Source organism: Rhea americana, unplaced genomic scaffold (genome assembly GCF_003343005.1).
Source record: "Rhea americana isolate MKP2758 unplaced genomic scaffold, rheAme1 scaffold_12, whole genome shotgun sequence".
Classification (NCBI taxonomy): Eukaryota; Metazoa; Chordata; class Aves; order Rheiformes; family Rheidae; genus Rhea; species Rhea americana.
Genome location: NW_028185261.1, coordinates 6,399,992 through 6,426,410, shown reverse-complemented (window position 1 = coordinate 6,426,410; position 26,419 = coordinate 6,399,992). Strand labels below are relative to the sequence as shown.

The 26,419-nt window shown below is 39.4% G+C and overlaps 1 protein-coding gene across 1 annotated transcript in view; it reads right to left on the bottom strand.

The window, feature by feature from the left end:
• CHN1 (chimerin 1) overlaps positions 1-26,419 on the bottom strand; it is a 113,138-nt gene that overhangs the window by 19,133 nt on the left and 67,586 nt on the right. The window contains exon 8 of the mRNA XM_085321959.1: positions 12,986-13,063. Coding sequence (XP_085178085.1) covers positions 12,986-13,063 — 78 coding nt within the window. The remainder of the gene's footprint in view (positions 1-12,985; positions 13,064-26,419) is intronic.

Sequence of the window (26,419 nt, the reverse complement as noted above, 5' to 3'; positions counted from 1 at the left end):
CCCTCTCAAATCGGTGTTTCTTCTGCTTTGCCCTCCCCTTGGTAAGGTACTGTGTGAATCGCGCAGGGGACTGCAAGATTTGAAAGTCTCAGTTYGAGAGCTCAGCCAGGCAAAAACATCCGGGCAACTCAGAAATATTGGAAACATGCTTAGGAGCTCTCTGGTTTAGAGTAACTACAAAAAGAAATTAGTTTTCTTCAGATTAATATTCTATATTGAAAACCTAAATTAATCTAGTAAGTGGAAACAAGAATGCACYCAAGAAAAAAATCCAAGGCTAAGGAAGAAGCAGCCAATGCTCCTTTCAGCCCAGGCTTGCCTGCCAGTTACAAATCCTGCAGCCACCATTAGCTACTTCTCATTTTATTCTGATAAACTTCCTGTTGTAGGAAGCCACAGGATTCTTTGCAGAGAAAATCATTACTTTCTTAACCAGTGTAAAAGGCTTTGAGTGTCTATTTAGCATAGTCACTGACTGATGAAAAATCAGTAACTGATGATCATAAAGTAATGAAATTTGACACGTAATAAAAATACCTGCCTGAAATGTAATAAAAAACACTTTAGGCTTAATTCACTCCATTCTCCAGAGTTCGTAGTGGGTATCACAGCAGGCAGTAATCTCATGCACATGCAATGCCTGGCCATATCAGTGTGAAGGAAAAGAACTAGCTGAAATGCCAGTGCCTCACATTCGTACCGTACTCTGGTTATAAATAGCCAAACGTGAAACAGCCTGACCAAGGTGTTGAGCATCCCCTGTGCCGCTGATTTAAACAGCAGCTGGATCCCAGCTGACACTTACCTCAAACAAGTGACAACACAGAGCAGCAGTTCGCGTAAAGCTGCGCTTTTGGCTAAGGGAAGGTCTGCAGCCTTTTGGCCATTTGCAGCCCATAAAGCGGCAGCAGGAAGGTAGCTTGCTATATTAGTCTGGAAAATTGCTCTTGAATTCACTGAGTAACATTTCACATGTGCGGATCTGTGCTAAGCCAGGCTCATAACTGCCTCTGGCCCCACGGTGCTGAGCACCTCTGCAGGAAGCGTTATGGTACTGATTTTCATGTTTTGCTAGCACTGGCCCCAGCTCTGGTCGCACAGCCGCGCTACGCGCTGTGTTCGCTGCGATCCTCCCCGGGCCCCGCTCTGCTCCGAAGCCTAGTGCACTCCGCAAGCCCCTTTCTCCCTGCAAGCCCAGCTGACACCGCCAAAGCAAAGGACGACAAGACTGTCAGCAGCTGTAATCTCCATTTCCTCTCCCTCTCACCACAAAGAGATTTTTCACACCTTCTCCTCCATTACCCCCTCGGCACTACCCATATCCTCATTGCTTTCTTCCTCAGCCTTATATTTTTTCCCAGGTCTTTGGTAGCTTTTCCTTCCCAGAATAGGCACACTCTAATACCCTCAAGCAAAATGCTGTGCTTTAATGCTACACCAAACTAAGAGAACTTTTAATTTTTTTTAAAGGAAAAAGAGCTTATTTTCAGTCAGCATCTATTTTTTGTGATCAAATGAACATTCCCAAGAGAAAACACTTACTTAAGAGATTTCTCAAAATATGCTGAGGAAAATTGAAGCAAAAACGACAGTTCAAATTTTAATCAAAAAACAGAGAATCTTTGTTTCAGAATTCAATTTTACAAAAGATTCTTTTTGCCTTTTTTCAGTATTTCTGTTCGTAAAGCATTGGGACTTTTGTGTTGTTCCTTGAAATGCTCTGATGCTTTAACTTCTCACTCTAAGCAAAACAGGAACAAATTCTGAAATGTTAGTGTTTCTCATCAAATAGAACCAATAAAAATCCTCTTTACCAGAAATGGTGCTATCACATGCTTCTCCACTCACTGTTGCCACTTCATCAAATTTACTGGATGCAGCATTTGCAAAAATATTTCTAAATTATGCCATGATCTCATTCTGGCTTCTGTCCGCTTCACTGCTCTCTCCAGCCCTGGGCACTTCCCACATCTCAAGGTGCCCTGTCTGGCCAAACCTGCCTGGTGCCTTGGTGAAAAGCACTCCCCTTTCCTGACACCTCACTTTCCCCGTGGTTTGCATGATTCCTCCTTCCTCTCAGCATCTATTTTTCGAGGTCCATCACACCCCAAATCTGCCACTCCAACYCTTTGCCTTTCTTCACCTTCATTTTGTTCCTCACGTTTCTAACAACGATCATCCACTTAGATAACTACTTTCTACTGCAGCCGATTCCCCTGACCTTGTCCTGGCTCTCAGCCCACCCCTCACACTTGTTCTACACGACTCATTATCAACTTTGAAACGCTATGGCCATAACAGACTTCCCTCTTGCCTCTCTCTCCTTGCTTTACAGCATGTACCGGCCACTTTTCACAAGACCAAGAACTACTTTGCCACTCAGGATCCTTGGCTGGGGATCATTAGCATTTTCTCCCMTGTTCCACACGTGCAGGTTTCATCCAAATTCTCAAATGTCTTTCCTCATAATTTTTGTAAGAAATCATCTTCTCAGAACATTTAGCCTGAGCCTCCTTAGCTTTACTTTGCCCCATCCAAATTATACTTTCTTCTCCGTTATTCTGATTGCAAATTCAAAACAATTAAAAGCTAAAGGTAGATTTATCTGCTTTTATCTTGCTTCCTCCTTTATCTGACATGCAGTAGGATGGTTCTCTGGCAATATGAATTAGGAGGTCCATAGGTCCAGAACTTCCTTCAGTCTCCTGTGTGCAGAAGACCATAGGATCAGTTCTGAAGCCCCYTTTTGAGTTTCTAAACATTGCTGTCTTGTCACAAAGCTAAGTAGTGCCACAGCATTCATCTTTTAGAGYGTGGTGCTGCTAATGCCCAGGTCGTGGGCTCAATTCCCACACTATGCTGAGAGYTGGACTAGATGATCTCCAGAGGTCCCTTCCAACCTTAYCATTCTATGATCTTCTCACTACCACAGAGCAGAACTGGAATCTAGCCCTACAGAGGCATATACGACCTCTGGAAATCAAATCAGATACAGTAAATGATGTCAGAAAATAGCAAAAATTGGCCTTTAGAGGTCAGAACAGCACTCCCAATTCTGTTCCATCCCGTAGACTGGGACTTGCAGCAGGCTAAAAGAAACATGTTTGCATCCCTTTTGCTAGTTAAAGAGCTGACGACACCTGCAAACAATATTGCATTTATTACACAGCACTTTAATACAGCATTCTGATTTTTATATTTAATTCCCCATGCTAAAGATCTGCCAAGTGACTTGCTTATTTTCAAAACTAAAATATGCTTTTCAGAAAAAATTCTGAAAATTCACCCAACAGAATTCCAGAGATCCTGACTTAAATTACAAGGGTATTTTTCCCCTTATAAAAAAAAAGCATCTTGCCATACGCAGATTTTACTGTCTTACAAAACGTGAGAGAACAGGTTTGCCAAGTGTGGTTTATATCTCCCAATCATCTCATTCTCACTCCCATCCCAAAAATCTTTTTCTCCCTCCTTCCATAATGCTTCAATCCTGCATGATGTTTCAAGAAGTCCACAAAAATGGGAGAAGGAAGGGGAAGACAAATGTTTTTTTAATCTTAATTTGTAAAATTACAGGGGAAATATGAAATTTAAAAGAAAATTGTAATTCTAGATAATTTTAAAGCAAAATACCTACTTCAAAAACTAGATAAAATCCTATTACTAAATTGTTCTGCAAGTCTGAGATAAAAAGGAGAGCCTCATATTGAGTTAACATCTAGGCATTTCTACTTCAAACTCTCCCACAGTATCAGTGAGGTATAAAAAACACAGAACTACTGTGATTTTATGTAGGAGGAGAGTTTTCTGCTTAAGTTTGAAAGACATTTTCTTATACACAGGGAAAAATAACACATGTGATTAATAATTATATACGTTATAGCACTTTTTTWATTTTTGTTCTGCATTTAGTTAAAACAGTACTTAGAACAAAAGAGAAATTTTTAGGAGAACCAATTGAAAAATGACTCAATGACTYTGATAACAAATTACACCATAAGCTGTGAGTTCCTCAAGCAATGTCTCACRGTGATTTCTAAGGCTCTAAACTGGTCACTACTGAAGTTAGTTACCTATATAGCTCATAACTCCAGCTATTTTTAAGCCCTTTGTATTTCCTAGGCAGTTCATTAGATAGCCTTGATTGCTATCTGAAAGTCAAGACTGAGTCAGCATATAATCAGTAGTCATAACTGGGAGAATTATATTATATAACTTGTCAATAGAGGGGAGGAAAAGAATGAGGAAATATCAGTAAAGTGCTTTGGAAACATGATGTGAAAGAACATGATGGATCTGCAGAGCTTTAGCAAAGCCAGAGAATGGAGGGCTGGGTCTGACAAACCATGCATATGCAAAATCAACACTGAAACACAGAAAACAGTCTCTGTGACAGCACACAAAAAAGTCTTCCCCAGTTAGAGGCTGCTGCCATGGTTTCCCAAACATGCCAGTTCTGTCAGACAGTATCCGTTCTTTTTACAACGCAGGGCTGCCTTTGACACGGCCCATCCACATCCGAACTGCTGGTAAGAGTAATGGGTTTTGGAAAATCCAGGCCCTATAGTCTGTTTTGAGATGAAATACATTAACTAGAGAAAGGATGCTAAAATTGTTGCAGATCTACCTTCTTGAACTACAGTGGTCAGGTTCAGTCATCCTAGCTAATTTGCAATTACAGCAATTAAATTCTGTCTGTTGAGACTTTCATAAGATTTTAATTGGATACAGGAGGCATCGTAAGTCTCAATTAAAACGATGAACTCAGCCTGTGGTACTAAAGTCTGTCCTCCCTGTCACAGCTGATTTTATCAGGCACTGAAAGTATCCATGCTGGCACCCAATAGGCAAGTCCTCTTCATCCATTTCTGGTCTGGTACATAACGGTGTAAGAAAGGTGTCAGTAAGAAAGGTATCAGTAAGAAAATGGATCAACTCAACCATCAGTTTGGCTATGTTTCAATTTAATCTTTACATATATTATAATGATTAAGCAGTGCCTCTAAAACAAGGATCTAAAGTACTCTAAAATACCTTAGCAAACGAYATTCTTCCTGTGAGGCAAATATTGCAGCTGATGAATAACCTGAGAAGCTAGAAGACTGTCACGACAACACACGTAGCAGAGCTGTATCTATGAGATAATTGCTTTCACAYGAAGATATAATAGAAATTAAAGCAACTGAGAGTATTGGAACATGCCTGCTCCAAAGAGAGAGCTGACTTTGCCTATCCTAGCTGTGGTGTTGACCATACTGAGCCAGTCTAGATCTGTGCCAACAACTGCATTCAGCCGCTCTTGAGCTGTGGGGACATTGTGTTTGCATGCACTATCATTCAGAGAGTCGAATATAAATAGTGTCTTTATYGGCAGTGGGTACATTGACATGAATTTTGAGCAGGCAAACTTTCTTCCAGGTCCTCTCTCATTTGGAGCCAGAAGCGCTGTCATGTCTGGTTTACTTTCTGGTTTGTGCTGATCATGTCAGCAGAAATGAGAACAACTGGAAATTGTATTTAAGCTGTGCTCTGAGAGAGCCACAGCAAAAAACAGAAGAGACAGTAGCAGGTTGTTGGCTTTTTTCCTTGTAAATTTAATGAAAATGGTAAGCTTTCTTTCAGGGCAGAATAGCAGATTTTCCTTTAATTGGTATCTAGAAACTGATACATTCTCCATTTTAATGCCAGGCCGAAGTTACTTAGTACCTGTGTCTGTGTACAGAATTCTGAAACTGGAACTGAAAATCGAAATAAAATTATTAGATTTAAAATTATTTTTWAAAAATACACACACACACACTATATAATATTGTACATATAATACACAACTCTAAGACATTCCTGAAGAGATGCGTTTGCAGTGATGGCTAATTTGGAGGAAAAGCAGTTGATGATAACAGAATATGACATGCTATATATTTTCCTTGAGGCAAATGCCTAGTTTGCCTCAGTAAAGCATTTCTAAGCTTCATCACATACACAAGCTGGTCAGTTCTTATGGCTATGCACATGGAGGAGGCACAGGATATTAGTGAGGTACTGGACTACTGCTGTGGTAGGAAGGGATCACGGCCTAAATAAATGATGAATTTAGGAAAAAGTTGGGGTTTTTTTAAGCTGAGGTAAAGCTTGCAATCAGAGACCAGTGCTTAGAAATCAGAGAGGGTAAAATAATTTTGTGCTACTTGGAATCTGCTTTGGAAAAGCCCTGGCTTTTCCAAAAAAAAAAAGGTAAAAAAGTAAAAGTACATTATATAAATACTTTAGGTGAATAAAACCCAYCAGTGACTAAAACCTTCTCTGGCCTGAACTGCCTTATAATACGCAGTCAGTTTCAAGAGCAGCAATAAAGAACTGACAAGATCTTTTCAGAAGTTTTGGGAAAGTTCTTCTCAAGCTTTTTTCTCCAGATACTTTCCCTGACTTTGAACAYTCATTTTTCAAGTACTAGAAGTCTAAAAGGAAACTCATATTTCCTGAGGTTTTCTTATCTCTGAGAATGTGTAGAGACTCTCTCAGAAGACTATGCTGGAGGCACCCAGTTCTCTTTCTGAATATTCATTTGAGTGCAGTGACTCGTTTAAAGTTTGGAAAATATATTCAGGGCCAGGTCTACRCTCTATCAGCAGAGTCTATTTAGGGGAACCAGAGCAATTTACCCTAAATCAGAATCTGCCTCAGTTTTCAGAAGATCAGAAATATAAACAAGTTTGTGTTAGAAGTCACAGAAAAATGAATCTGCTTAATAGAAGTTTGTTACAGTTTGTGGTCTTTTTGCAGTATGTCTCCTGCATCCCGTCTTCCAGTTCCGAGTGTTTATACAAGGCCTTCATGAGGAGCTCTTGTTAGAATAATACTATCTGGCATGGAAGGGATTTGTTATGACGTTTTACATTGGAAAAATACCTAGCACAGATGCAATTACATTGCTAAAATACGGGACAGGACTAGGTTAGCTTATTAAAGGGATTTTTGAGTCTGTCTATACTGGCAAAGCTTTTCTTGTGGAAACTTGTCTTCACCTGAATCTTCACTTTCCAGGCACTTTCAAAGCTATAATCTGCCCTTAGTTATCTCTGGAAAAGCACACTGTCTCTGCTCTGGAGAGCAGTGTCTGGCTTTTCAAATGGGTCACCCTCAAAGAGGTACCTAGGACTTCCCTTCAGTGTAAGGGAGAGATGAGGCAATCATAGCAAATAAGACTGATCATCATTTCTGCTGATTTAGCTTAAGTAGTAGTGGAAAAATTCCTCTCCTCTCTTGTTTAAGTGTTGGTTTGAGAGTTATGTTTGAATGTTGATCACAGTTTCACCAGTCTTACAACTCTTATTTAATGGAATTAATTGACTGTGCTATTTCAGGCATTAGTGAGATAGTGACTAAGAAATAGTGTGGCAGTAGCAAATATTGCACAGAAAGCTAATAAAAAACCCAGCCTTCTGGAGACATTTATTTTGTGAAGAGTAAAAGAGAAATGACAACATCCTCAGGAAAACGATGCATAGAAACGCAGATTTCAGGTCCCCTTTGACAGGCACGGATACCTTCTTGCTTCAGTGAAGCAACACAGCACTAATCTAGTTTTTAGATCTTGGAATATCAGCACTTACAAAATATCTGCAGAATGCTCTCCTGGCACAAGTTATCTTCTCAGCAATCAGAGATGTCTGATCGAATACCCAAAACAAGTCAAGGGAGCTAAAAATCCTCCAGGGGCCATGAATCACACAAGCTGGAGGGGAGCACAGACCTTTAAGGTTATCTAGCTGATCTCCTTGATACTGTAAGATGTTTCACTGTTGTACACAGGTGTTTTAAATTTGCCAAGTAACAGGAAGGTTATTTCACTCACTATTATGTTTCATTAGCAGGAAAGCTTCCCCTGTTCATCTCAAATTTTTCTTTTCCACTTTCTTTTAAGTTTTCATAACTCTTGATTAATATTCCTCTTCCATGACTGCCCTCCTTCCCCCGAGTTTAGGTTTTAGGTATGTATAGTTTTACTGTTTTCTCCAATCACAAATAGTTTGTTTGCCTCAGCAGGAGGAAAATGAGTGAGGCCAGTGCAAAAGCCCAGAGCCCAGCACCAGGGGAGAGAAGGCGCAGAAAATGCTCCATGTCAGGAAGGAATGGAGTCAGGGTGTAAGGCACTCCTTAGGTATCTCTCTTTTTCAGCAGCAAAAAATAATACGGGATGTAGGGGGAAGGTGGATAGATGAGGTGCCTGAGTTTCCTCAGGACTGTGCAAGGGAAATACTATGTGTGCCCAATACTCCAGCAAAAGCACTTCAGTGGAGAGAGGTGAGATGGGGTATCCCCACAGTAATCCTAAACTCTAGCAACTCTGATTCTCGTTTTTGTCTAACACTACAAACATCCCAACCCGGAGCTCCTCTCCCTCATCTCCGTAACCAATCCACAGCTTTTCACCCTTGCCTCAGGCCCCTTTGCCCTTCAATTGGAGGTTCATAGTGGTGTGAGGACCACCTCCTCCTCCTCACCTGCCTGCCCTGGTTCTGCCTGCCAGGAGGGGCCCTGCTACCCCCCCAACCCCTCTCTGCGGCCACTCGAAGCCCCAGTTGGTGACAGCTGTCCCTCACTACATTCCCTCCATTTCATTGGTGTGTTGGTTCCTCAGGATTAAAACAAAGAGCCCACCAACCCGGAGAGAGTTGTATTTACCAGAAAACTGCTTGATTCGGGTTCTCAGGGCTGAAAATACAGTGAAGCCTTGGCAAATGTAGTTCTTTAAACCTCCTTCCAGAAAGAAAACTCATTAGAACGAGATCCACAATCTCTTATTTTACTACACTAATACCTCAGTCTCTCTTTATTCACACGTGTAGGGCCTATGTTCTACATTTGTCTATTCAGAAAAACAGCCGAGTAGGACTTGAAACTAGTGGGCTTTAAGAGAGTTTTGTCCAAGAAACCTATTACAACTTGCTGTGGCAGCCACTGTGCTCCTTCTTTTGTGGACAATATAATTCTTAGTCTTAACCTTAAAATTTTTAAATAGCTCAGATTACAGCTATGTAAGAAATTTAACTTAAAAGCTATCACAATTGTTGCACATTGGGGGCAAGATATAAACAAAATATGAGGTTTATAAGTGATAGAGAAAAGGGTCCAGCTGTAGAATAAACTTCTGGGAGTTTACTCWGCCCACTTCTAGGAAACATTACAAAACTATCCCATATGATACAGCTTTTCTGCCACAAGAAAAACAACACTAGGTTCAGTTACACCYCCTCTTCAGAGATTTGAAGAGCAGCCTACGCATCTCTTAGAGCTTCCAGATAGAAGATGTTCTTGTTCAGAATTACTGGTGGAAAAACAATCTGGACATCCATCAAATACACATGTTCATATAGATACATACGTGTTTTAGAGAGTGTGCAATCTTCCCCTGTATGGATAAGAAACTGAAGCAGAGGAAAAGCCTTTCTGTGGTGGGAGGTGGGGCTGAAATTGCAGAGATGGTGAAGTGACTGTCCTGTTTTGCTCTGACAATTACTTTACAAARGAGATCTCACTCAGTGTGCTGGACTTTAAAAAACCAGAGCATACAYAGGGAAAGAAAAAGAAATCAAGTATGAAATAGACAGACCCAGTCAAGTCACACTCACAATCCCAGCTCACCTTCAAACCCTGTTATTTAATTAGAGTTAAATAARACGCTGTGTCAAACACTGTAGACATAATCTCTTTTAGCTAATATATTTAGAATTAATAGACTCTTTTATATTTGATTTATGGAGGAGATATAAAACAGAACCATTAACAGAAAATTTTCTGTAAAATACAAAAAGCCCAAACGCACTTTAAAAAAATCAAGTATTTTAAATATCTACCTCTCCTCCTGAGAAATATGCATTAAAAACTCAGTCGGATCTGCAATTATAAATCATCATCCCTTTCTTTACTTATGGAGATTAATTTAACAGAATTCAGCCCCTGTGTATTTGCATTTGAGATGTGCTCATATCAGACCATGACTTCACAATCAGGAGAACATTATGGAGCTTGAAAAGATCATTACTGGCTAGGTCTGCCTGCAGAGCTCAGAATCACCCCCAGTAGGTCAGGCTACCCACTCAAGGCAGAAGATAGCTCAAATTCCAGCAGATTTAAACAAGATTAAAACCTCTCAATACCCAACCATGTCAGCATGCCTAGCAGAACTGTCTACATTCTTCTTTCAAACACTACCCCCGCCTCGAGCAAAATGTAGATTAACAGACTTAAAAACAACTTTCGTGTTTGTCCTTTCTCCAGGCATATTCACAAGTCTCCAGCTTGTACTTCTGTGGAGGACTATTATTTTATGACTACTTCATTGCAGCATTCCTCTACATGATTTAAAGTTYGCTAGAGGCAACAAATTTCTGAGGGTTTCAATTCCACCTATGTCCCACGGCCTGGTATTTTTGCCTGGCTGGCGCTGGCCTTCTAAAGCACCTAGTGGATGGGAACACAAGGCGCAGAGACTGAAGGAGAATTTTTGTCTCCTCATCTGTGGCCAAGTCACTTCAGCATTTTGCGTACCCAGATCATCTCCCCAGTGGCTGCTGCCATGTTCTKTTTTCCAAGACAACAGTACTTGGTGTCGGGGATTAACGATGCTCCATCTTTCCTCTCTCTACTGGGATGTTATAGCATTTTCAGTATAAAAGACTTCTAAGATCCCTCAATTTCTGTGACTARTCAGAGACGCAAAGGGTTAAGGGTCCCCATCTGTTGCCCAGTGCTTGCATAATGAAGAGAACATCAGGCCTAGGGGTACCAACTAGTGGATGTCCTCCTTTTTTTGCTGGTAGAGGGGACTGCAATCACAGATGATTAGTTGAGATATATAAATCTATTTAATCTATTTAAAAAGAATCTGAGAGTGACATTTCCTTCCTTTCTACATGGGTGGCACATTTGCTACTTGGCAGGCAACCTAGGATACTAGGATACTTATTTAGAAATTTTAAATGATGACGTCTATGCATTTGAGAAAAAAAAATCTGACAAGCAAAGAACGATAAAGCAGGGAMTCACATGAGCTAGTGATGGCCATTCAGTTCGCATCTATAACACAATARTTATGACGGGGTTATAGTTATTTGTTTAAATGGGACAGTGGCCAAATGCAGAGCTTGTTAACATCAGCAACATTCCCTTAGCAGGTAGGTTGGTTGCTGTGTACKCTTTAAGATGCAAGAGTTTTCTGTTCTGTTTTCTCACAGTAAAAATTATCTGTGTAAGCAGACTCCATTTTACTGACTTGAGAAAACAGTACTTTAAAAGGTCTATTTTTCTAGCAGCTGTATGTGTAAAGGAACTAGAGAATAACCATTATAAAGAAAATAACCTTTGTGGAAAGTTTGTGCTGTATCGATGACTTTGGATTGATCTTACAGTTTATTTTTGAAAAAAAGGATGGAAAACTCACAGTCTCAAAACTTTCCAGAAACAGTTTCTGGAAACAAACAAACAAACCAACAAACCAAAACTAATGGAAATCAGGTTATCGGATTATTTTCAAAACAGATATGTTTCAGACTGGTAAAGGAAAGCARCTATAGCATAGAGATGTATGCAAAATTAAACACGTTACCCTACAAATATTGTAGCACATGGAAAATCAGTATCTGTGGGCATCTGCAGGAATTACCTTCAAATTCTAAAGAAAAAATTAAAATTGCAAGGCACTTTAGGACCTTRTGAAAATATGCTTGGGATTTAACTGACAGCCAGCAGGATTATTTTGTGCCAAATGTTCATATTAAATGCCTTTTTATACAGCATTTTGTACATGGTTTTCAATTTTGTGCTTTACTGAAGAACTGAAGTCAAACAAAACATTCTGATCATATAAAGTTTCCAATTTTAGCGGTCACCTGAACTCAAAAGCCAGAGAATGGCCTAAATAAAATCAAATGGACTGTAGGTAAACACACACATATGTGTATGTGTACATTCACACAYACACATGTGTGATGGAAATCAAAACTGAAAATAAGAGGTAATTAAAAGATGTTTATACGATCAGATGCCTATATTATATTAATGATTTCCCCTTGTCCTAAAATAAACAAAACAAAAGCTACATAGGGAACAACACATTTAAGGTAAAACTAGGTTTCAGGTACTGTATATGAAGTTTACATTGTCGCCTGCATGAATTCAGTAAAACAACAATTCGCTTAAACTTGCAAATAAAAACTGCCTAATGTGATATAATTTGACTGAAAAAGGTTGAATTACCAAATCCTTACTGGGCACTTATTACAGATATAGGTACAAAACATGCATATATTGTGTTGACATGTGTTTCTCTCTTAATAAAGAGTGTCATTTAGTTAAAAAACTAAAACAACATTTAGAAGCTACCAAAAAGACTAAGTAAATTTTAGTAAAACAAAAGGTAGTTGCAAATGTCAGCAGCTCTAATAGCCCCATGGTAAGCCATGCTCCTTTCATCACAGTCAATTCATTAACACAGGAGAAAAGCCAGAAACTAAGGGAAATGCAGACCATCTGCTTAATCCAGAAGCAAYAGAACATGCTTCTTATATCCAAAGCTATTTACCAGTGACAAACTGGGATAAGTTTAATCTTCTAATCAAAGATCTAACAMAGATTTTTCAATATCATAGCACCATAAATAAAACTRAACTAAAATAAAGGAATTGAAAAAATTTTCTCAGTATTAGACYTCTCTCTTTCCTTATAAAACAATGCTAATTAACACAGATAACTTAGATAAATAATAAAACAAATAAATGCACATAAGCACTCAACAACAAAACCCTCGTACTTTTGCTGATATGTTTCAAAAAAGTCTAATTGGCTTAACTGGCAGTAAGATTTAATCAAAGTATTTAAGTTCTCAAAAGCTGCATATGCGTTATTTCCATGCAATCCTGGACTCATTTTAAAACAAGAAACAATAGTCTCTGTAGCTTAAAAAGTAGTAAGTTGCATAATTTCTTACCTTGAAGTTATGAATCTTCTCGTATTTTGGAATATGTTCATTTTCTTTCAGAGTTGCTCTTCTGACAAGTGATGTCAACTGCGAATAAGCAAAGAGTTTAAGAGGTTGCCAGATTGTCACAGATGACTTTTGAGAACCCAGTTTCATCCCCAAGGCTGCTATCAATAAATCTTGTTGACGGCTCTCTTGTTTTGAGTTGTGAACTGTAGCTCTGTTAGCTTTTTGCCCTGACCAAGACTCTTTGGATGGCATTTTGGAACCGACAGGGAAGGAAAACAGGACCCTGGATTGATCTGTGCTCTGTACTTCTTGGACTCAGTTTAAAAAATCAAAAATGAACATTTCAGAAAGCTAAATCACTCGGGAGACTGGCGTGCTCATCACACTGCACTTTTTGCTGAAAGGCTAACTTAACGAGACAGGTTCTTCTTGCTGCTGCYGTGTTTTTTAAGGGATCTGGTCTGCTCGTGAAAAACTTAAGGGTCTGGAATACGGATAAAAGTCGGAGTCAGTGTCAGCGTGAGCAAGCCCAGAGCCTCTTCATCCATTTAGCAAAGTCACGTTACTTTGTCAAAAGACGCGTTTCTAAGAGCTCGAGCAAGACCCTGCAGTCCATCCTGAGCGAGCGCTGCGGACCCGCTGCGCTGCGTGCGGCGCGGCGCGGGGGGTGCGCGGCGCTGCGCGGGCGCGGAGCGGAGCGCGGCTGCTCCGCGGCGCGGGGCCCGGGGGTGGCTCCCGGGGCGGCGGCAGCCAATGGAGCCCGGGCGAGCGGGGGGCGCCGTCTGCCGCGGCTCTCCCCCGCCGCCTCCCCCCCGAGCCTTTCTCGCCGGCTCAAGGCGAAGTATCCGCGGGAGGATAGCGAGCAGTGAATGAGTCATGCGGCATTACAAAATGGCATCTTTCGGCATCCCAAAGCTGGAGGATTTCACTACATTTTCAGAGGCGCACACGCAAGGCTAACACTGCGCACAGAAAAATCAAGAAACATTAAAGAAAACAGCTCTCTTCCGCCCTCCCCCCAGCTCTGACGTGGGTACGGCACCCGGAGGTAAAGCTGAGAGTAGCTCTAGCATCAGTTAATATAACTGCTGCAGTTAATATAAATGCTGCTCATTGTTCRTCCTTTGAAATTACATTTTTCAATGTTTTTCATATAAACAGAAGCTCCTCAAACTCACGCCCTAAGACAACCTCCTCTTCCTCCAGTAGAGATGTGCACAAAAGCCGCTGGAAGTTCTTTATACCACCCTTTCCACAAAGACTTAAAACCAGATTTGCTCTGGCACCTCTCTGTTGGGACATACGCACCTTGAGAGAAGGTGAATGACCAATAGTCTCAAATCAGACCAAAACCTACAGCCCGGACTGACGTAACTGATGAAGAAATGTGGAGAGCACAGGACCATCCAGCCCTAGCGAGCTCTACCACAACCAAAGGAAGCAGTAGTTCACACAAGCATAATTAAATTGTTGAACTCACTGCCATGGGATGCAGCAGAGGCCAAGGTACAACGGGCTCAAAAGGGATTAGACCAAGGCCCAAAGGAATCGATACCCTTCGGGAGCTATTCATTGCCATCACCCAGCTGAGGCGGTCCTACTAGCTGACTGCTGACAGCAGAGGGGTATGCCACTAGGACCACTCTAGTTACGCCCTTGTTCTTCTAGTCCTCTCCAAGCATTTGCTAACAGTCTTTGTCAGAGACGGCAAAAACGGACCTTTGCTCTGACATACGCTACACTGTGGGACTGACCAACAGCCTGTGACCTTCAGGATTCAGGAGGGACCTCTCCATGTATACAACCGGCTTGTGCAACTGGCCAGAGCGCAACCCTCCTCTCCTTTTCCTCAGACTGCCTACCTGCAGCACCGCACTCTCCTCTCTTCAGCAGAGACGCAGAGATATTTTTATCTCTCATGACTCAGTAACAACCAAAGACAAGCAGTTTGTCGCAGGCTTCTGGGTGGAAGCAGTGTGCGTTCTGCAGCTGCATCACAGTGTCACCATTTAGCTCAGTTCTGCAGATAAGGCTCAGAAGAATAATGCTCTTCCACTGCTTCCTTGCAGGGCCACCAGTGCCCTCTCTACAGGTCTGAAAAATCTATGGGGCTTCAACACAGGAGCAGGTTGCAGGGATTTTGGTTCTACAAATACGCTTCAYCAACCACTGATTTGTACTGCAAGTTAATAGCCAATAAACAGAACACCGGCTGCGGGTTTTACCCGATGAAGCTGTCAGACCTTAGCAGCTCATATGCTGGCCTTGGGAATACCTGATACGGTTCAGCTTCCATACAGACAGGAGGCGGTTATTAGGATGCTGAAACCTGCTTCCAAACTTATTTGTAGGGCTGCCCTAGCCACCATTCTGCTGAGAAATTACTTCCCAATAGTTACTTCAATCTGCCTCGGTTGGTTTTAACCACTCATTTCTGCTGCAAGCAAATAGATGGCTTTTTCACACATTTCCTTTCTCACATTTCCCTTCTATATATAGTATAACTCTACGTTGCAATAGGAAAAAAAAAAAAAAAAGAGGTAAGCAGTGAGATACAGCAAAAACTAGCTGCAACATTTAAGTGGATATAGTGGGAAGGTATAGATGGTAACTCAGTGGAGGAGGAAGCAGACAGGCCTTTGAGCTCATTCTCTCCTTTCTTGCTCACTAAAGTCACTTCAGAGTTCTTTTCCCAAGCACTAAACCAGGCAAAAATCCTCATGGAACAACAGGCCTGAACCTGACCCAGATGAGCAGAGTCATCCTCTCCAAAGGTCAACAGAACAGGTTCAGGAAGCAAACTGTAAAGTTCTGTAAACACAATTATGTTACAGACTTCCTGGGAACCCTAAAATCCCTCCTTTTTTTCAGCTTGTATTAAAGGAAAAAAATAAATCACCAAAACTTCATATTAGGAAATAAACTCTTTGAACACTGAATTTGTTGGAAAGCAATACACATCACTGATGAAATAAACCCACCATTTTTAAGAGTACATTTATACTCAGATCCTATCAGAATCAGACCCTTATTAGCTTTTGAATAATTTCACTTAAGCAAGATAAAGCATTTTGCATTTTCCTTTCAATCTTTGGTAAAATGCATATTTCTGTTTTGACAATCATCAGCTTCCTTTTCCCTAATTTTGAAGAACTGATTTATTGTCAATTGCACTTTAGAGTAACATTAATAGAAAATGGTTTCTGGATCCTAGAAAATTAAATCCTAAGAATAGCAATAAAAAGGTAAGCAAAACCACCCAACAGGGAAAGGTCATATCTCATGGCTGTAATTATGAAAATGCGTTATAATCTGAAAGGTTATAAGATTGTGAATTTTAATTCTAACAGTAATTCATGTTACAGTAATCTAACTAAAACTGGTTACTGGTTTTACATAAAGCGGCTTTACATTGTCAGTGTAAAGCACTTTCTGGTGTTTACAAATTTAGGAATACTGTGCATACATACACTTTCTGCCCTTTACATGTGCTATATGCACTATATCTGTGTACGCCAGAAATCTGGATTAGAAGAAAGTTAGAGCCATGACATTAGCCACTCAAAAGTTCTGAAAAATATAAATCTTACCTATTTCTCTAACATATTGTTGTTATTAAAATTCATTTCCATATAACAACTTTCAGATCACGTAATTAGGTAATGAATACTCATTCTTCACCCATTTCCTAACTTTGGAAGTTTAGTGTTGCAAGATAATGCTCTTTTGAACACAGCCTTCATCCTTAGTTTTGACAACTGAACTGAAGAATAAGATTTGTGTTGCACACACCTTACTGACTGAAGTTCGGGTCATGAAAGTCCAGATCTTTAGATTAACAGGACCTGAGCTAATAAAGTAACAAGCAGCAAACCACTGTCCTTCAGGAAGCCCCACCATTGTGACCAGATGAGTCACAATCTTTCCCAAAGCTGTTGAGAACAAACAAATTAAATCATGRACCTTGGGGTGATGCCCTCTCCTGCCCAGTAGCCCTACTCTGTCTTGTTCCCAGCCTGCAAACGTTTACATCCTGCTTTTCTTCTTACACCTTTGACTGACTGATAATTCCACATTTGCTCTCTGGCAGTGGCTCCCCCACTCCTACCCTCCATCCAAGTTCCCTCTCAGAAGCCCTTTTATTTTCCAGCAGTTACCTTCAGAACTTGCTCTGCCTTAATGGAGACAACTATTAGATATCAGCTACTGTGTACTGCATAAAAAGGAGGGAGACATGTAGGGAGGAAAATCTTTTCCCTTACACCTTTTGAAATTTTGACTTTTTATTATTTGTGATACACATTTGCAATCGTTTGCATATTTAGGGAGCCATATGCTGTATAGACTCCAGGAGGAAGGAAACTGGAGGACTGTATTTCTTCAAATTAAATTAAGGATGTGTTTCATGAGATTGAAGTGAACTGAAACTGGAACAACTGGAAGTAATAGACAAGCAAATACTCAGAAAAGCACACAATCTGAGCAGCCTTTTAGTCCTGCGCATTTTAGTGACTTAAATGAGCACTAAAAAAAAACAAACGCAGCAATACAACAACCTTTAAACCAAGCCAGATGTCCAGAAGTTTTACATATGGACTCAAGGAAAAAAACAAAAATCAAAACCCCAAAGGCTATAACTTGCTATTTCAAATTTATGATAAAACTTCAACCATAAGAATGTCTCAGTCATGTCCTACAGTGACACCACTTTCTTTACTTTCCCCGTGAGAGTAGTGCTTTAGAGCGTGGTAGCAACAGCTGTTTTCTTGAGCACTGTTTGTTCTAAGTGTTACTTGGATAATATGTGCATATTTTCTGGTACTAATCTCACAATCAGTAAGTCTTATTATGAAGACTCTACAGAAATGTTTTTAAAGTCATCTACAGAAATGTTTTTAAAGCCATCCATGGCCTGCTGTAAGTTCTAATTAGTCATTCTCTGAGCTCTCTGAAACAGTCACGTTATGCAAGTTTAATCCAGTCATACAATTCAGTCAGCATCAGACCAATTCTCTCTCTAAAAAAGCAAATCAACACGTTTCTCATTTGCTGAGTAATAAACTAAAATTACTCCAGAAAAAAACAGAATATTCAAGAGTCAGGTTAGCTCGAGCCCTGAAATCAGACATCCTGAACTCCRTTTGCCTTTCCAGTATAAAAGAGTTTTTAGTTTCATGACCACCTGTCTCCTCTCTCAAACACAGTATCATGTTTTCTTCAATCTTGGAAACACACATGCAGTGTTTTCATTCTCATATGGTATTTTCATGTTGTAATGACTAAATATGCCTTTATTGATTCAGACTTTATGTATAACACAATCTCTTCCCTCTAAAGAATGCATTTCAATAATAGTATTAACCACCAGTTATACTGCATGCATTTTTTAAAAAATCAAAGATGATGCCCTATTGCACATGTCAAAGAACGAGATATTTGACAAACAAACTTGGATTGCTCTGCTAGCTGCTGTATGTTTTGTAGTGTTCTGTTTCACTGTACAGTTAACTTAGCCAAATGCATATGCCTAGAAAAACCTTCCTTACCTTAACACTTTATAAGCACATTTTATGGTTTCAGTACACAATTTTCAAAAGCTAATCAATCAGACAGTGAAAATAAGCCCCATTTCYTTCAATGCATTTCTTCTTGGTGAAGTTCTGTTCTGTGCTAAATATATTTTTCCCAGTCACTTCATTTACAGAGTTGTTCCACAAGGGGAAAAAACACTCCAAATTTTCACTTTTTATTTAAAATTGGTCATAAGCTATATTCATTTCATTCTTCTTTCACTTACAGACATGCTAATAATTTTCAGGCATAGCCTCTATCCACAGATAGGTTGTGTTAGTGGAGGGTGGGAATGGTATGAAAATGTTCAACGTCAAAGCTAACGTTTCAGAAACTCAATGAACAGGAGCATCATGTGGTCTTTAATAGCAGGGTAGTATTTCTCTTGCTGCCATTCCAGCTTAGCCACATTTTCATGGCACATGGTTAGCATCAGGTTCACACAATGCTCAGTGTATACTGAGATGCTCGTTCAACAAATAACCCCTACTGAAGTCTGCAGAGTTACTCAGAGATGAGTTTAGGTTTAGACCTGGCTGAATGATGAAAACCTACTGCTGAGTAAAATTCTGAAAATACTGGAGTTACTTTTTATAAAAAAAAATCTTCAAATGGACTGGTTTCTAATTAAATTGGTACTTTTTTCAGTGAGATACTTATTGCAAAAACTAAGAAATGGCTATTTATATTTTCAGACTTTTTTGATAAAAGTGTACATAATCCCCAGAGCAAGCAATTTTAATAAACATTTTTATATCTAGAACTTAAAACAGGTTTTTAGAAATTCATTTTAATTAAAATCCTAATTTAAAAAAACTCAACCAATGTTTTGGCTTAGTTTAAAGCATGATCATAAAATAAAAAAGAATGCCCAAACAGAAGTGCAAATTCCTGGAAAAAATACTGCCCAACATTTCCACAGTTGTTAGAAATTACTGCATAAAACGTGAATTAGTTTAATATTGTACTGTGCATTACAATTACAGAATACTAACAGTTTGTGAAGATTTTAGGTTCATACTAATACGCTTTTCAGAAATACCCTGACGTACCCTTGTTTTCATGACAAGCAAGTGGACGCTTAAAAACAGAGACCTTTGAGAAAGCCAACATAACAGTGCTTTTTCTGTAACCTACCAATCACTGCAGCTGATTCAGATCTAGGACAATCTGGCTTATTTTGTTACTGCTAGCTTGACTGGTTATAGATTTACTTCATGCAGTTATCAAGATGGGCCTTTTGGAAATGACAGTTGGAAACTGCACACTGGCAAAAAACATCCGCTACGACCATTTATCTCCTTCAGTAACAGACTCCAAGACAAAAGCAATTAACATTTGCTTTTCTGGATAATGATACAAAAGCAAGGTACTTTTCAATGGCAAACTAAAAATGCATTTCTCTTCTTAAGGAGAGGATCTAGCAATCATAAAAATAAAATAAAAAACTTCAAAATATCCTCAGCAACGAGTTCAGCTTTTGTTCTGATTCTGGATGATTCTGTAAACATCAAATGACTTAGGCGTTTGGTGAGGTCAGCAAGTGGCCCCGTGTGTCCACCTGATGCAGGAGGGGAATTCAAGGGATTTCCTTAATATTCCGTAGATATAAACATCCCCAAAACATGATGGCTATGTTTAATACAAATGTCCCTCTCTCCTGTGTGTGGGTATATAAGAATATGCACACATAGGGACTAGGATCTTGCAACAAATAATGCTGCCCAACTGGGTTTTAAAAACAACAGGTACAGCTTTATTTATGTTGTATGAATAACCAGTAACAAACTTCAGCACAGAGCAGTGTCTGAACTAGATGGACCATATGATGCTAACTGCACTCCTCCTGGGCTCCTGCCTCTGTCCTGGTTCAGTCCTGGAACTGGCTCAGCCAAGGAACTCCTTACCTACAGTCAACGTACCACATGGACACGGGACGTCTCCCACTCCCCTGCTTGCATCTGTTAAAACAAACAACTACTCCAGTCCTTCCCCTGGCGTCAGAGACTACCAGCCGGTTTGTAAGGGGTAAGCAATGACTGTGGAACAAAAGCACAGCTGTTACCAAGCTGTGTGAGAGGCAGGCAGGAGCAAAAAGATAGCCAGAAAGCTAAAAACTGAAATCTTTTCACTCCTAACTCCTACTGTGGTGAGGAAAGTATTTCCACACGGCAGTGGGCTCCAACTGACCTATCACACTAACCAATTTTTCTCCTCACTTTTTACAGCTCATTATTACAGTTTCTTTCTTTCCTTGGGAAAACAAGCTGAATTAGAAGGGAGGCAACTCCAGCCCAATCACCAAGGGCAGGTACAACACAGAGGACCCCATCTCCCTGCCTCAGGAGGCTGCAGCCACCTTGTTTCTGAGAGAGAGGGTGAAGAATGTTCACATAAGCAAGGAGAGGAAGCATCAAGAACCAGCAGAATTGGTCTCCAGTAAATCCTTCAGATGAAGCCTATCCTTTACAGCTTTGTTAYCAATCCATCCCACCCACCTTTCTGGCTTTGTTTTTTGATCCATTCAAGCTACCTTTCCTCTTGCCAGAAGCCTGGGCCACGAAGYTGGTAAGCTAAATGGCGAATTAAAGCAGCTAGCTATATCCTTTCCCTCTCCAGGGAAAAGACAGAAGCAGAGGGACAGGGAGGACTACTCATATGCTTTAAGCCAGCCATTACACTGAGGGGCATTGCTCTGAGAGCTCTGTATCTTGCAGCAATGAAGCTTCAGGGAGGAGAAGCTGATGGTAGCAAGAAAGTCTGCCTAAAGAAGAGACTCTGACCCTGACCAGCAACATGCAAAGATGTTTTAATGACAACAGTTTCCTTCATAAAATTCTTTCTATACCAACTCCTGCTCCTAAGCAGTTTCTCTGTCTTCCTTCAATTTAACCATCATTTTCTGTTTCAGCTACCAGCATTGCATTTTCTTCTATTTCCTTGTTTGTGGCTTCTGTCTYCTGGCTGGCCTACAGGGAGCTGTGCCTTCATAACCAGGACGTGGTTATTGCAATCAGGTGTCACTCCAGCAAAAAGCACTTGACTTGTGACACTTCAAGGCAAATTGTATTCCAAAAAGAACTTTATAGTCATTTTTAAATGCCAYAAGACAATGTGCTCTACAGGAGTGATAATAGTCAAAATCTAATGCAAATCAGCAGCTGTATGAGTATTATTCTTTTGCCAAATGTTCTTTGTCAGTAATATACCACATTAAACACAGTAAGAGAAATTAGGCTGTTAGACTAATTTCAGAAACCACAGGCAACTGATGGTTGTTTATTTTCATCTGACCCACACTATTACAAGGATTTCCTCAAATTAAATTAAATAAAAAGAACATCATGAGAAACATGAGAACATCAAGAACTTAACCAGACCCCTTTGTGATGAAGCTCATTGTCTCTTGATGCTGATGGGGGCCAAGCTATATGAAATACAAATAATTTACAAGACTTCCTTTATCATGTCAAGAATCATATTGTTAAAAGCAATTTTTAGAATAAATCTCYATACCTTTTTGTAACTGAAAACACATACGCTTAGGTATAACAACAATCATATAATCCACAGGGCCTTTCTATTACTATATTTATACAGGGTTTTTATTCACAGAACAGGAGATTTGAATATTGGTATAACATGGGCAAGCACTACAGAAATTTCTTTTTATGTCTCATGAATATTTTCTTAGCTGTTGTATAATATTCATTTCATATTAGTCTTCTCTGGCAGTCTAATGTCTCCAATATTAACCTTTTTTGTTCTACACAATAATTCAGTTTAGAATGATTCAATACAAGTTCTGATTGAAAACTGAAGCTCATTAATTTCTAAACATTCTTCATATTTTAGACTACACCTGTTCCTCTGGCATATCTTCTGTTTTGAATTCATCCACTTCTTCCTGAATAAGCTATGTTGCTATGATACATATGCTGTCACAGTTTCTTTCTTCAATATACTTTCAGTACATAGTCATACTTATTTAGCATAAATAAAACTGAGAGTGCAAAGTCTCCTAATCGTCTTTAATTAATGCTTAATTCAACCCCATGATTCAAAGTGAAAATGATTTTGACTCTGAAAGAATTCTGGAGTTGTGACACTGACATGAAACATTCCTGCAAAATTACTAATGGTGAAATTATACTCATGGACCACCTCACTGTGGAAAAAATTACAAAAGGTGGTAATCTCAAGTGTCTGTTAACATTTCTTGCAGACTCTGATACCAATTTTCTAGCTGCTTCCGTGTCCTCGGGCATAGCTGTACCAGTGCTGTAGGTCAAGGTCTACATTCATTTTATGTAACATAATTAGGCAGACTCAGAAAATGAAGCAGGCTGCTCATCCTTCAAATAACTCTCCCACGTAGGCTCTTACTTTCCTTGCATAAATCTCTGTTTAAATGAGGACTGATTTAAAACCTGCAATGAATGAAACCAGAGTCTGATTCCACACTTCTTCAGCGGAATTACACTCTGAAGAAGTCCCAGAGTTGATTTATCAGGTTATTGCCACCCATAAATCTCCTAATCCCTGGTTCAGGAAGTACCATATGCCTAACTTTTCACCAGGATAACCCACAAATTGATCAAAATGTTAAGAATGTACTAGAATTAACTGGCAGAAATGCCTCTAGAGTACCCCTGCTGATCAACTTCAACATATGCTTTCAGATTTCAAAGTAAGGGAAATTTGAAAACCGCTGTGATATTTGGAACTTATTAGACAACAGATCATGTTAAATTATTCAGAGGTAGTCCTCTGTCCTTTGCTTTCTTACACTGATCACTTGTATGAAAGAAGTTGCTGCCCTGGAAACCGGTGGCTGGGCACTGTTTGCAGTTAGCTAACAGTTCCTCCTGCAGCACATCGGTTCCTGCTAGGAGCTGAAAAGAATCGCTCTACATCCTGTCAACCAACATTCCAATTTTGTCATTTCTCCTTTTTCACACACAGTTTGTCTTTCCTGTTTAGTCCCTCTTAGTTTCCTAATTAACACTTATAAATGCCTCCATCATGTGAAAACTTGCATGCAAGGGCAGGAAGCACCTCATTTCCCTAAAAGTAGCTATAGCTGGTAAAAATCTTAAATCAAGACAAGTACTCTAGAAACTACTGCCTCCAAAGGCCAAATTGAGCATCTTTGAAACAAATTTAAATAAAGTCTTTATTTGAAAAATGGATCATTTTGAATATGAGCTGGCAATGCAATTTCCAATCATAGATTTGGGCTACATAAATTACTTGCCTTTAGGGGAGAAGCGGGAACTGGCAGGTCACCAGCTTATACAAACTCTATCACAGTGGACGGATTTTTTTTTTTTTTTTAATTCAGCAAGTCTATGACTTTTTTTAACACAATTTTCAGTTGATGTCAACTTTTAGGTGAAATCTACTAGTTCTAGGTCCCAATCACTAGCTCAAAGATCTGCCATGTGGAATTTCAGAGGCATATGATCTTCAGACAGAAAGATTTTCTTCTGAGGATAGGGCACATCAAAGATAAGAAAATTATGCTTGGGGTATAGTTTCATTTCTTAAATTCAGTTACTGAAAATGAACAAAATATTTGCTCAGCATAACTGTTTTCTTAGTCATTTTTTAAATCTCATCTCAGTAGGCAATTTTTTATTTGTASTGCTAGCATCAATTTGTATTCTAAGTGATATTGCTCATATGACTTCTAACATTGTTATTGTCTGGATTTTCAATGATAAAAATACCCAAGAGGATTAACCCGTAAGCCCTACGACAAGTTATCTAGTAATCTCTCAGCATACCAACTTGCTGAGCAATGAGTCTGCTTTAAGAACTTCTGTTTATGACAAGGTGATTGTCAGCTTCCAAGCAGCAGGCTGCAGCTCTGAGACAAATGCTAAGGGGGATTTGGAGTCTGAAGTGCATGTAAAGCTGTCACTTACAGACTGAACACTTCCAATTGTGTGAAAGATGCAAACCTAGATGATACTCTTGGAATTTTTAACTATTTATATTAAACACATTCTTACCCTAATCTTCAGCCAAGTCACAAAAATGCTTGAATGCTAACATAATTCACTACCATATTAGTTTTGGTAATTATCTCAAGACTTTTCTGGCAATACCAAATCACCAGAAACTTTCTTCAATCAATACTCTATTTGATACAAGGCATAAAGTTTTCACAACATTTCACAATTACATGTAGAATGGAGACAGGGAATATAACCTTTCATACTTTCCACAGTATTAATTCACTCTGCTCTCTTTTAGGAAAGGGAAAAGTTGCTTGCCTTCAGGTGCTAATCTAATCCACAAATTGGAAACCATAAAAAATGTATTAATTCACATGCACGTACAAGTAAGGTTTAAAAGGAGAAGTTATCCTTTGTGATTCTAGCTGTAATGCTCTTTAGGCAACCTATTTCAACTGCTTTAACTCTAACTAAACACAATAATAATCCTTACTAAAAAATTTATTGGCTAAGTGCATTATAATATGATCTTCACTATTAGAAAAACATGATCCTGCAGTTCCTGCAGTTATTTTCAAGGTGTGTTGAAGTCAGAAATATCAGTATTAATATGACAAGGGTTAGAGCAAAAACGGTTCTCAAAGAGTCAGATCTTTAACTTGATGGCTCTTACGTTCCTTAAACGTTAGGACTGTAATAGCAGCAAATGCCAGAAATGGCACAGTTCCTAACTGATGATGCCATGCAGAAAAAAAGGTTAAACATAGAATAGTTTCATGTTCTAAAAGTTAATGTTCTAGCTAAGACTTTGAAAAACTGTCAAGAGTTGCTGTCTTTGCTGACAACTAGTGTGACAGGTTTGAAGTAATAAGAGCAAGCAGTTTATTGAGCTTAGTAACAAAACCGCTCTCTTTACTTTGCTCATATTCAGAAGAAAAAAAACATTCAGCTAGAGAAGAAAACTAAGCATGAGAAATTTTATCTGAAAATACTTTTTTTTCTTGTGAAAGACAAAAAGGAAAAAAACAAGGGTTAGAATAGATCAACTCTTGCAGCATCAACCACAGGGTAAATGATTCTTTTTCCTTTCATAGACTAATACATACAAATACTTCACTTAGCCACCTCTAACYACTTGTCTTTCTGCTTCCAGTTCTAAAACAAACATTTTACTCTTCATGGGCCTTATGGCTTGGTAACCACTTATATGAATGAGCAATTATTAGTAGACCAGATGTGCCTGCCTATCATGAAATATCCAGCTGAAAAGGGGACGACACACCAGAGCTCCATTGCTCTAGGGTCTTTTGATCTTTGCATAGAAGGCAAATGATGAGAATTTGTATGCGTGAGCATGTAAACCTACTTTGYAAACCAGTAAACCAGTGTAAACCTACTTATTTCCCCCTTCTCATCTGAATAAAAAACCACACCACATAGCAAGCAGTAAGGAGAAAATGGAGCTCATATGAGTAAGAATAGAAGTAAGTGGAGAAAATGCATGGTATGTAGACTCTCTTAACTCACAGTTATGCAGGCTATGGAGTTGCAGAGGGTATAAAACACAAGACATCCTGGGTATTAGTTCACAGCAAAAGGCGCCACTAGCAACACTTCCTGCAGCCCCTGGCTTTTTTTTTCCTTGAGAGTCTCATACTCAACTAGTGACCAGACCTGACCCTGCTTAGTTTATGAGATTAGACACAATCGTAGCCCAAGGTGATTATCACCAGCTATACAGTGTCACATAATAAAGTCTCAGTGAGGTAAGAAACTTGTAAATAACAAAATTATCCCTTTATAGGTCTCTTAATTCAACAGTCCGGTCTGTTTCCTGTTGAAGTGATTAGTAATAGAAAATAATTAGGAGATGCCAGATGGGAGGAGGAGTTAAAAAAAA